Genomic DNA, 12,758 nt, shown 5'->3' with positions numbered 1-12,758 from the left:
TGATACGGAATCTGAGTAAAGAAGCACAAAACAGGGAAACACCGTGCATTCAGCGTTATGGGACTCAGTGATTCAAACAGAACAACAGAACTTTGTAAACCTAACATGTGCCCAAACGATCTAGAATACTCTTATTTTGTAAAAAACATGATGTAAGATAATGCCTACAAAGACATTCAGCACTTCGAAGTATCCGTTTAACTCACCCTGAGTTCCATTTTGTTCCATGGTTGTTTTTGCATGTTAATACTGTAAATTTTTGCTTTCCTTACTGCCCGTACATAAGCTTCATGGCCTTGCCTAAAGTATATGATCTTAAAAAAAAAAATTATAAAAAATAAGCTTTTTTATTTTAGTGATAGTTCTGTTCCCCCCGCCCCCGCAAAAAAAATCCCAATTCAGCCTATCTTGAGCATGATTCACTGAAAGTACTGTTAGATTTAATTGTCCTAATAAATAATAATAATAATTTTAAAAGCTCATCAGCTAAGGTGGGAATTTAAATATTGCTACAGTCATTATTACCTCATCTCCCATTTGTGGGACAAAAGGTGAGCGGCGGGGTATAGTATCCAAGATCCACTGGGGGGCAAGCCATTCTTCACTGGGTTCACCTTCCATCGAAAGCAGCCCGCTTGGTTTCTAAAATATATTACATTATATTTAGAGTACAAGCTGCCATTACTATGGCAGAGTATATAAATGACTAATTATACACCACAAACTAAAATAACTAGATATAAGGGCAAAGCAAGTGCTGGAATGTAAACCTTCCAAAAACCTCAGCTAAATCACAGGTGGTGAGAAATGTTCATTATTAATATAGCAGAACATCAAAAAGATCAAAAATAAAGAGATTGTTTCTTTCCATAGAAATATTCTATGTGTCTTCTTTAACAATTATTAGGAAAAATACGAGAACTTCCAAAAAAGGGGGGGGGGAGGGGGGAACTTATGAAGTCAAAAAGACCCTCGAAAATTAAAAATGCCAACCTTTTTTCTAGGCTGCTTAAGTTTCCTTCGTTTTTGCTCCACTCCTTTTGTTCCCTTCATATTTTCATCCTCAGAACTACTACAGATTTTCCGAGCTGCCTGCCTGGTTTGTCTCTTTGGAGGTTGGAGATTAATTCCAGCATCTGCTGTCCAGTCTGAATATTCACTTGATGAATCACTGCAAATAATATAAAGTTGTAAGAAAAAACAGCACTTCAGTTTCACACAACGGAATGAAAGGACCAATCCTTCAACCTGCTTTTCTGGTTATGTGAAACAGACGTCAGGATTAGGGCAAAATTTCATTCTCTTGTGAATTTAAAGAATACCTAAGTGCTATGTAATTTCTTTATTTCAGCAGGTTATTTTATCTTTCGCAAATTCTTGGTAAAACTAGGATTATGGCTGACACCTATTTTTAATATTATATATCTCACCAACTCATAGACAGACTTTATAAGAACTGACTGAACTGCATGGAACGCATGAAAAAATCAGTAAAGCAGGATATTCTTAAAAATACATTTCTAACTTCTTTAATAACCAAATAACACAAACAGTATTTCCATTAGCTCACGTCCCTTGCATCCATAAAAGCACAGCATTAAGAAAAGAGACTGTAGAACTTGTACACAAATACATATTGACAATAGAAAAATTAAGACCTACCAAAACATGAACAAAAGGTATGTATGAATTTCTATCAATATTTCTATTAGATATGACTAAGTGGCATCAATTTTTCAAGCAGTTATTAGCAAAAAAAAAAAAAAAAAAAAGACTTTTTCATAAAATGATCTTTCAAAATTATTCTTCATTTTGGAAAATAAAATGGAAATGCTTCAAGCAGGAGTGGAAAACAGTCAGTCTTCAAAAAGTATGACTTTTTCATGCTGTATTTAAGTACTGTTACCAAAGCTTCCAAAATTACTTAATCACTCAAATACATAGAAGTATTTGTCTGTTCCTAAGACCTCAAATGTTGTTGGTTACCATTTTAAACTACCTAAGTGTACTAAGCAATTTGTTCAATCTGTCATAGGGTGTAACAAATTTGTATGTTTATGAGGCCAGTCATTAACACTTCTTCCTGAACTTGCTGTCATAGTATCATAATATAAAATGTCTTACTTAAATTATATAATCACCTAATACAACAAATAAACGACTACTAAATCTACCTGGAACTGCTTTCACTTTGCCACGCTGCCACAGGATCATCCACAGATGCATCACTTGTGCCAACCGTCTCATCTTCCTGTATTAAAAACAAAAGGTTTCATTTTGGGTCAAAGCTTAACATCTATCATTTTTATTTGCAAGCAAGTTACATAGTTTGTCTCACTTGAGGAAAGCTTTAAAGTCAAACCAGTCCTTAAATACAAATAAGCTTTATAGCTATTCTGTACATTCAATGCATTTAGAAAATTACAGTGTTCGGTCTCTTTTTAATTTGCATGCTTCGCTAACAAGAACAAGTTATATTTAATTTGGTATGCTTCAAGTTCTTCCCTTGACGATATCATTGCTTAATACCAACACACGATCTCTTTCAACAACCTACAGATGCAAATGAAATCAAAGTACTGAATCTGACCTAGAATATATGTACAATATGAACTCTACTGCATGTGAATGGCCAAAAAAGTAAGTGGTTTAATGCAACTCAATTAAATTTACTTGAAAACATTTCTGATTTCCAAAAATACACAACCTGTTTTAAGCTAGTTTTGAATACTGTATTGGCATTGAGGTAAATGATCCTTCTCTGTCCAAGATCAACATGCTACAGTAACACCACACATCCAAAAGGCTTAGTGATTTGATTGTTTCTTCCTAGGTGGAGAAACTCAAAGCTCTGAAAGCAACAGTGCTCTCAGCACATCTGTTGTCAAACCACAATATTTGTGAGCAGGGACCTTATCTAAAGAATCACTTGATGTGTCAGACCTCTGAGGAGCTGTCAGACTCTTCCCGTGCACGTGCGTTTTGACTTGCTCCTTGCTGACTGTGTTCTATCGTGGAGCGTGTTTGATAGGCGTGCTGGCGTTTGCGTTGGTTTCTTCTCAAAGACCTTCCGCTTCCTGGTTGGTAATCATTCTTTTATCACAGGACAGGAGGGACAAATAGAAAGAGATTACGTATTCCATAATGAATTATGGAGTTAAAAGATGCCTCATTAAAGTAATTGTACATTGTAACCCATCTACAAATGCTAACTAGGAAATCTAGAATTAGAACTGAAAAGACATCTTTTACAGACCTGTGGTTCATTTCAGTGAACAAGCACGTGGTTTTGCTTTTTTTTTTTTTTGGTTCAATATCAATACTATTTTTTTAAGTAGCAATCCTTGTTAATAAGAAGGCTATGAAGAAATACATTTTTTCTTAAAAAAAAAAATATACCTGTAGCCTCTGGGTAAGATAAAAGATAGCCACTCCAAGTGTGGCACCTGTAATCTTTCTCCTAATTTCCGCAAATGAAACTGAGCATTCCCCTTGACTCTGCTCTCTCCCTTTCCCAGCATCTTCCTACAACTGAAGCCTCATGGACAGAGATTTACCGTTGTTACTTACAGTATAAAAACAGACAAGTTACGGTTACAGAGCAGAGTAAGAGAGCCAGAGTAACAGTTAGCACTATTGACCTTCTAAAGCATTTAACAGATAGAATTTCGTTATTGTTTTTTTTAGTTGAGTGCTCAGAACTGTTTGACACCCAGATTCGCTCTCCCCGAGAATTAACTCACCCGTTGTAAGGTGTGGGATGGCTTTCTCTTCTTTTCAACGCTGTATAAACCAATTTCAATTTCACCTTTGGCAGCTCTACATTCTTCCTGCACCCTAATTATACATAGGAAACATCCATTTTATACATTAAATCATCATATAACTTGACAGTCTCACTAATACACACATTAAAATACTTCTAGTTCCCTTGCCATAAGAAATCTCTCCACAGGTCCTGCTAAGAGCATACGTCAACCCAAAGAAATTGAAATGTATTAAAAATATGTGTTTTGTTTGTTTGTTTTAATAAAACTTTGGGAAGATGGAAGAATTAAAAGTCTCACATCAGAAATGAAAAATGTGTTTTCTGAACCACTGAAGAAAGATGTAATTGAGAAGAGAAGGAATTATTATTCTTAACCCTTCAGCAGCAGCTACCACTCTAATCCTACTACCTGCATTTCCAAACAAACAGCAAAAAAGCAAACTTATTTCTGGAAAATCATTTTTTAAAACCACCAAAAAAAACATAGAAGAATACTAAACGTTATGCAATTTAATTTTCTTTTCCTATCTCACTTACTTGCTGATGCCTGGAGGAAGCTCATTCACCACCACTCTTCTGCTCCACGCCATGAGATCTCTCTCTGTTGCCATCTGACTTCGGGGAGCGTTGTGATGCATTTGCCGGACCCCTTCAATCTGACCACTTCTCCGGAGACCAACGTTTGGTGGAGATGCAATCTCCAAACTTGGACTTCGAAGAGCTGAGGAAGAAAAAGATTCTTCTTCACTTCTATGACCCATCAATACAAATGGAATTTAAAGCTTAAGGATTACAAAGGGCTTCCTTTTGGCAACAAATAACACTTATTCTCTGTCAAGTAGCTTTGTCTTTTACTTCAATTCAAGGGTTTTACACATTGGCCTTGGACTACTGGAAACGCATAGACTACTATAATATCATTGTGGCTTGCAGTATCTTAGAGATGTCTGTTGCAAGCAGAGAATATAAGCTATGAGAAAAATTTAAAAGGCACTTAAGTGACTCAAATCAACGTCCTGTCAACTGTTTAGAGGCTCTGAATCTAAAATTCTATGGTAGAGGAAAAGAGAAGATTGTCACCTAAAATAACAGACTGCTTCAAGGTTTAACATTTCTCTTGTACCTCCACTTGTTCTGTATTTGTAATGTTTATCTACTGTACCACAGGCACTGCTCCTTCTCTGCCCTTTTCACCGGGTGGCACAACAACGCAGTGCTACATACTCAGAAGAAAACAGACTAAAATTTCAGGTAGACAAAAAAAAGCGAAAAAGTTGGTAATATCAGAATCACTGCTACTGTTGCTTTAATTCATCTTGTCATTTGGGAATGCATCAAAACGATTTCTACATGCTTAAATATGGCTAACAACATGGAAAAAAAATGAATTCACAGTTGCACAAACTTATACAAAAGTATTCAGCTATTAAAATACCAGACAGTTCATACATTAATTAACTCAGACAAATGGGGCAGTTCATGTGGCAAAGTCACTGATCAGTGCAAGTTCTGGAATGTAACTACATTAATTTCTAAACCACTATATCTGGAAGTTCCCTCTCACGCAAATACAGGGGCGTTTCTATTTATTTTACAATACAGTTGAGGAATTGCACAGCACATCAGCCTATCACAAGAAGCAGAAAAGACTTCTTGTGAACTGAAACTAGCTGCCAGGCCACTTTCTTGACAACACCAATTTAAATCAAAGTGTACTTTCAGCATTTTTCACTAATATTTTTTCTTATTCCTTCTCAAATTTAAACTCTAAGTCTACCAATCCTAACCAGTTTTGCCAGGAAAATCTGATTCAAAGGTGTAATCGGTCATTTAACTTAGAACTAATTTATTAGCAGATGTACATTTTTTTTAAAAGCTTGGGATGACTTGCAGCACAAGTCCACAGCATCTGCTCTGTTACAATAACTGCACTCAGTCAGCTGCTTCACAGTCAGCTGTTCATATCTGATTGAGATGGTTTTAAATTTTTAATCGCTTTGCATATTAAAAATAAAGTCACAGTAGCAGAACACTTACCAACAGAATAATCTCAAGCTTTCTAAGGAAACACTAAGAGCAGACATGTTTATTTTATAAACGCTGATCTGATGCTCAGCTTTAGCATTTGGGCTGCACAAGGAAGCCATTAGTCTGTCACAACATTGTATTCCATTGACATTCTCTAATTATATACTGTTAACTTGACATTATTCAGTTAGAAAGTATCATCTCCGTAGCGATCAAGTAACATCAAGACAATACAGAGAACTTCAAATGTATTTTTAGAAAAAGTTCACAATAGAATTCATTATACTCACAGCCCAGTTAGTAAGGTGATCAGCTGCACCTTAAACTTTTAATTCCTCGGACATCATTAGCAACATCCAAGCGCTCCACACAAGTTAAAAATATGCATAAGAACGAGAGAGATAGCATCCTCAAAGACATGCTCCCAGAATACACACCAACTTGAACACGTTTCCATTAGTACCTTGCTGTGCTTTACTAAAAGAAATAATGTATAAAGAGGGGATGCTTACCTCCATGAACAGAGTGGGATCTATTGAGTGGAGGGTTTGGAAGAGTTTCTCCTTCATTAATTAGTCTTAGATCTTGTTCCCTTTGCAGCTCTCTGATCATGCCATCAAGGATACTCTCATCTTGGTCATTAGTTTGCTGCCCAATGACTTGTTCAACTACTTCACCATCGCCTTGACAAGAACAAAGCCACGATTGCTTACCATATGATCAATTTCTAATACTATAGAAACAATCAAATTTCAAGTTGTGCACAGTTATCTGTCTGCCCTGCAAAACATCTGATCACAAGCTATCCTTTTGCTCTCATGTAATAAATAGAGGTAAAGTTTACAAGAGACATTAAAATAAAAATCTAAAATTACAGACTAAATGTTAACTATAAACGCAAGCACTGAGAAACAGCAGAAAGAATTTATGCTTCAGTAGGTAACAATGGAAGATCTCTACTGGATATCAGCATTATGGAAAAGTTTCTAACTACAAGAAAAAAAATGTTTAAAAAATAAAAGTAGTTTTTCAAGATCTTTTTCAACTTCCTGCTTCCCTTCCTTACTCACATATATAGTAACCCCAAGATTAATGGGACAATTAAGCATGCTGCCATACAAATATGTAGAAGTGTAAGGATTTTAGAACACTGCAGTCTCTTCGTCTTGCCTCAAGTTAATTGCATACACTTCCTTTATGCCGTAAAGCCACCCCATTTCTTCTACCTCTGGACTTATTTTAAACCACCAGTTTCAGAAGACAACTGAAATAAATAAGTTCTTATAGTACCATCCTAGTGAAGTAGTACTCAATACTGTGCAATACATGTATTATGCATAAACTTCAGACAGCATACCATTAGCTACATATCCCAGCTGAGGAATAAGCTGTTCATCCTTGCAATTTTCTCTCCCCGGTACCAGCCGCTGGAATCTCGTGGGATGAGGATTTCCATCAACATCCACCAGAAATGGGGGAGGCATAAGATGTGGAGCCTGTTGAGTCTGTTCATCCAACACATAGTTATTTGCATCACGGATCAGTGGTCGGTAGTCTGTATGGAAGAACATCTGATCTGGAATCTGCAAGAAAAGCAATTTAGTAAACAAATAAATGGCCATTTGCAGCTGTCTTGCAATTTTGGAATGGCTCCCATACCCACACCCACATACCACAACTCCTACACTTAAGATCAGCAGAAGAAATGTTATGACAGAGAACAGACTCCTACTGCAAACGCCTTCTATTATCAAGGCCTGATGCAAAAATTCAGTAGTAAAATATGCCAATGGAGGTGAATACATTGAAGTTAATGCCTTGCTCCCTTGTCTAGAAACTCTCCTGTCTAAATTTTTTTGATTTAGATAAACAGCAACTGCTCCATGATTTAATTACTATTTAGTCTGGTGCAGGGGGAAGGAATAAACTGTAACACAACTGCTCCTACGACAAAATCAGGTCAAGACACAGATGAGTTTAAAATTCATTCAACCCACCTTTTCATAATATTTACTGCATCCAAAACCAAATAGTAGCAGATGTCCATGAGAGTCTGTGCAGGCAAAATGCTGTCCATCTGGTGAGAACTTGCAATCAAAAACAGCTCCATGGCCTTGGCCCTCAATCTGTGTACAAGCATAGAGCATCCCTTTCACAATCATGTATTCTCTATACAAGGAGCATTAAGAACATTTCATCTGTGTTCCATAAAATATTAGATCCCAATTCTGTGAGAATTCTCATTTCAATCAAGACTCGCTTATATTTTTCCATTTAATTATTAGAGCCCACTGACCAATGGAGTCATTTTTTTTCTTTCTTCAGTTGCACTGCAATTTCAGAGCAACTTTCAATGCATGCTCTGAAACAACTACCTAGAAGTCTAAATTTTATTTAATAGAAGATACAGCATGAAGCCTGCATGAAAGAACTCAGACACATATTAGCTCCTCACCAGCAGGTTTCGCAGCCACAAGTGCTAGGAAGCTAGCTCAGGTCCTGAAGCAGCACAGCTGCATTTGCTCAGCACTGGAATCAAACCAACAGACCTGATGCTGGGCGTATTAAGACAGATGCAGCACAAAGGCAACCATACCATTTCCCAGACCACAGCGTTGTGTTACAACACACAGGCTTACTGGTTCTCATTGCTCTACCCTGGGAGTCACTATCACTATGGTATAACCATACACATGAATAATATTCTGATGTAATAGATCCCACGAAAGACCTGCTGCTACACTTAAATATGTGAAAATATACTTTGGTATTGCTTACTGAAGAGTACAGTGTTTTTTTGTTAATATGTAGGAGTTTTTCCCCTAATCCTGCTGTAACACTGGTCACAGGTGGTGTATAATGAAATCTGCTTTTGCCTCAAGTCCAGTTTTAGACAAATGTGAAAATAAAAAACACACTTCCCTGACCATTCTTACCATGTTAAAGTAATTGCGAATTTTCGTTCCTTTGTCTATATCCCAAACAAAAATATTTCCATCGTGGCCTGCGGAAAGTACGATCCTTTGGTCGAACGGATGAGCCTCCAGAACAAAAACTTCATCATCATGACCCTGCAATGAAAGCAGGGTAAAAAAGAAAGTCACGTTTCTCCAGGTAACCTCTCCAAACACGCTAGTATTAAGCGTGAGGATATCTAACCCAGCTCAGTTTAGTAGATCTTAGACTAGAACTGTGTCTGTACTAAGCTGACACTTCTGTCAGAGGCTTGGCATTATTATCCTGCCCGCTTGGTAAGTACCTCAGACACAGTGGAGATGGAGGAGAGGGGAGAGGAAGTAGAGAGCAGCAGCCACAACAGCTGCAGCCCTCCAATCTGGGCAGAAGCAGTGGCCTCCAAAAGGCTCCCTTGTCAGCCAGCAATCAGCAGGGTCTAGCAGCGTTTTGGTCATCAGCTCCTTTCCCCGTGATACATACTCCTCCCAAAAAACGCAAGACAGATGGCAAACTTCAGGATAAAACTTTGCTTAGCAGGAGGAATGAGGACGCAGTTTAGCCTCAAATCATGTTCAGAGCTCATTTATAACAATTTGGGATTATTCACTTGAACTTTACTCACAGATAAGCTATGAAGAAGCTGCCCTGTGGATGAGTTCCACACTTTGAGAAGGAAATTGTTGACTGCAGTGATGACAGTGGCATCATATCTATCCCAAGCCACCATAGTAACCTTCAGCTTAGTCACCTTGTCCTCCCCAGATGCTACATTGTTTCTAAGGAAATTCATAATTTAAAGAAGAAATAAATCAGTAACTACATACAGAAACATTTAACAGCACTGACTCAGAATGAAGTTAGGGAGAGCGTGGCTGCCACCGCTGTGACTACTGGCTAATGCAGGAGAATGAAGGATAGCTTCTGCAGGGGTAAAATCCAGAAAGACAAAACACTCAGTACCACTAAGATTTACAGTTTTCTTTCCTTAAAAAGCACACGTTTTAATCGATCATCCTCACCTACCACAACTCTTTTGTTCATGCTATTCAGTTCAATTTAGTCTTTTCCTACAGGACATTTTTCTTACCAGTCATCAATAGGAGTAAACTCTGTAGCAAAAACTTGCTAAATAAATCCAAATCATACTTCACCAGTTGGATTATTATAAACATAACCACATGAAATACAAATAATTCTGCAAAGAGGAATTTTGCCTAATGGATTTATCCATCTCTGCTTTCTATTATTGTGTGTACTCAATTACAAGTCCACTTACAGACAACACCTGAGGACCTCAAGAAGAAAAACTCAAAATGCTAATTGAACCTGAGAACCAAATCAACACATCTCATCTCTTACCTAAAAGCTTAAGGAAAAAATACAGTGTTAAGGATCATTCCGGATGTATACTTATGTATTACAAGAAATTCTGCCTTGGAATGAAAAAAGAAATCAAAAAATGTGTTTATAAAGGAAGGTTGTTACAAAAAAGAATCTGTGTCAGATCTCTTAGAAACCTTCTGCATCCTGCCATTTGTCCTCAGGTGAGTAAAATAAGCCTTAATGGCCAATTTATTTATTTTACTGCATTTGTTTACTGGAATGGAAACTGCTGAACATGTCCCTGTTTGCCTGCATATCAAATATTGTGCTCCTTTTTCTCTGTTTTACCTTTAGCATTCATTACAATTTTAACTATTCCATAGCAAAGCAAATAAAACAGCACAGCATTTGGCATAAAATGAACACTAGTGACCTGAGGAAATTGATTATGGCAGTCACTACTAGAACTTCTCCGAGAAATGGCAGAAACCAACAAATAAAACACTAAGTGTTCCCCAACCACTAGAGTCAGGAATTTCAAGTGTATTAATATTATCATTTTGAAGCTAATCAACTGTGTAACTTAACAGATAGGGCCATGGCATTTTCAATATACAAAGAACGTGTACTGAAATTAGCTCAAAATGTAGGTAAATAGTTTTAAATACGATGGAAGATTTCGTTTTGTGTGTAAGCAATGTTATGAAGTGTGCATTGTTTGAGTTTGTTTTACCCTGTCATTTTAGTAGCCATATCCAGGACTATACTCTTCCATTCTTGCTGATGGTAATGCCATATTCTTGCTGTTCCATCTCTGCTTCCACTGACAAATCTTAAGCTACGGAGGGGGAACAAAACAACCAAACAAAAACAAATCATGAAATTCTGAATAAGCATAAGCCACTGCTGCTTTTGTTCTAATACCCAAATGCCTGTCTTAGGATCTTATGATCTCTCTGTTCAGTAGCTTCCCTATGGAGTTGTCCATCTTCAGCAGCAGTGTGCTGAGGGCATGCTAAATCCTGTGCCAAGAATATTTAGGAGTTTGGCAGAGGACTGTCATTCACTCTGCACACACACACACGTATACATGTACTTGGAAACGCATACTAATATATATATTCTTACTCAATATATTCCCCCACACTGGTGTGTTTAACTAGTCATAAAAGCTCCATGAACTACTGCCACAGAAAAAAAGGCAGCTACGAAATTTGGCAAGCCCAGAGCACACCCATTCAAGTCAGCACAGAAGCTAGAATGTCTTTAATATTTTTTTCAACACTTATTCTTTACATTGTTTGTGCATCTCTGATCTAGGGAATATAATTAAAAGACAGTGAGGTTACAATTTTCATATCAGATTTTGTACAGTACAAAACAGTTTATATCCCACAACATTAATTACATTTGGTTACAGCTAGCAGATGGCCTTGGAATGACTTCAATGTCGTAATTCATACAAGCTGCACATTCCCTTTTTAATGACATCAGCAAATCCCTTGAGCAGTTCATAGTGGCAGCAAAGAAGAAGAAATTACATGCCAGGAGTCTAGCACAAATTATAATACATTAACTTATGGAAGTTTTCACTAAGGGTGAAGACAGAGAAGGGAAACATCCAAGCTGAATAAAAGTAGGTAGCCCTGTCTGTTGAATACTAGTATTACACAAGTATTTTCATTTTTAAAGTCCTTCTTGTTAAAAAAAAATAAAAATAAAAATCAAGCATCTGGCAGATGCATTTAACTACATCATAATGCTTTGGCCATCGTGTCTAGAAGTCATTTTTGTTAAGAATTTAAAAAAAAGCTTCTCAAGTAATATGCTTTCACTGGATAGCCAGCACCTTTACGAATACATTCCATTTACGTGTGGAATCACATGTAAAAACAATGCAAGCCTATACAATTTTATCTTAATAAATGGTTGTTTCATCTTTTCAGTTTTACTGAATTTTTCATCATGATGAAAAAGTTCTAAAATGCCTGCAACAAGTTTTCCTCGTTTACTCTATTTCTATTTCTTTATATTAAGATAAAAAGGAGGTTATAACTTTTTCATTAAAAGAATCATGATAGCATAAAAGACTAATTTTCAGTGACTACATGACTGAATACCCTCATTGAGACTAGCGTTCTCAACGTTATCTGGAAGGAACTGTTAGTACAATTACGCCAGTACGTTCCCATATAATTTTCCATGACAAAGATCTCTGAGCACAGGTGCAGTTGCACTGGCAAAGGTACAGTTTTGCTTGGATGGCTCCTGCCCGCACACATCCCTTACGCCTTCTGCCAAGCAAAATAAGGAAAATGAGCAAATTCTGGCATAAAAACATTTACATTAGGATGTTGATCGCTAATCAAAGCTTGTCAAACTGCACTCCAACACAGCTGTGCTGCAGAAGCGTGACACACACACATGCCTACAGGCACCTTTCACCATCAGCATCCTGACTGGAATTCCTACATAACGGCATCCTGACTTCGCATAGTTTTAAAAAACAAAAGCTCTGGAGGCAGGAATGGTTCATTCCATAAATTTTAAGACTGCAGAATTACTGTATTCACCTAAACTAATTAATCTGTGTATATGCAACAGTTCTAGCTTTTGCTCACAACTCTATTTATTTTATATTTATACTCCAGAAGTAACCCATTCTCTACTTAACGTGGCTAGC

General features: G+C 37.0%; 1 protein-coding gene across 3 annotated transcripts in view; it reads right to left on the bottom strand.

Annotated features, from left to right (window-relative positions):
* Positions 1–12,758, bottom strand: part of BRWD3 (bromodomain and WD repeat domain containing 3) — a 55,135-nt gene that overhangs the window by 18,361 nt on the left and 24,016 nt on the right. For all 3 annotated transcript variants that reach the window (XM_083797484.1, XM_083797485.1, XM_083797486.1), the window contains 13 exons: positions 10,809–10,913; positions 9,375–9,528; positions 8,734–8,868; positions 7,795–7,923; positions 7,155–7,380; positions 6,310–6,480; positions 4,307–4,490; positions 3,744–3,837; positions 2,944–3,093; positions 2,175–2,251; positions 994–1,171; positions 526–642; positions 207–314 (listed from right to left, as the gene is read on the bottom strand). In XM_083797484.1, coding sequence (XP_083653610.1) covers positions 207–314; positions 526–642; positions 994–1,171; positions 2,175–2,251; positions 2,944–3,093; positions 3,744–3,837; positions 4,307–4,490; positions 6,310–6,480; positions 7,155–7,380; positions 7,795–7,923; positions 8,734–8,868; positions 9,375–9,528; positions 10,809–10,913 — 1,828 coding nt within the window. The remainder of the gene's footprint in view (positions 1–206; positions 315–525; positions 643–993; positions 1,172–2,174; positions 2,252–2,943; positions 3,094–3,743; positions 3,838–4,306; positions 4,491–6,309; positions 6,481–7,154; positions 7,381–7,794; positions 7,924–8,733; positions 8,869–9,374; positions 9,529–10,808; positions 10,914–12,758) is intronic.

This window comes from Anser anser, assembly GCF_964211835.1.
Source record: "Anser anser genome assembly, chromosome: 13".
NCBI classification, from domain to species: Eukaryota; Metazoa; Chordata; class Aves; order Anseriformes; family Anatidae; genus Anser; species Anser anser.
Note: the sequence above shows the minus strand (reverse complement) of the source record. Positions and strands in the feature narration are given on the sequence as shown.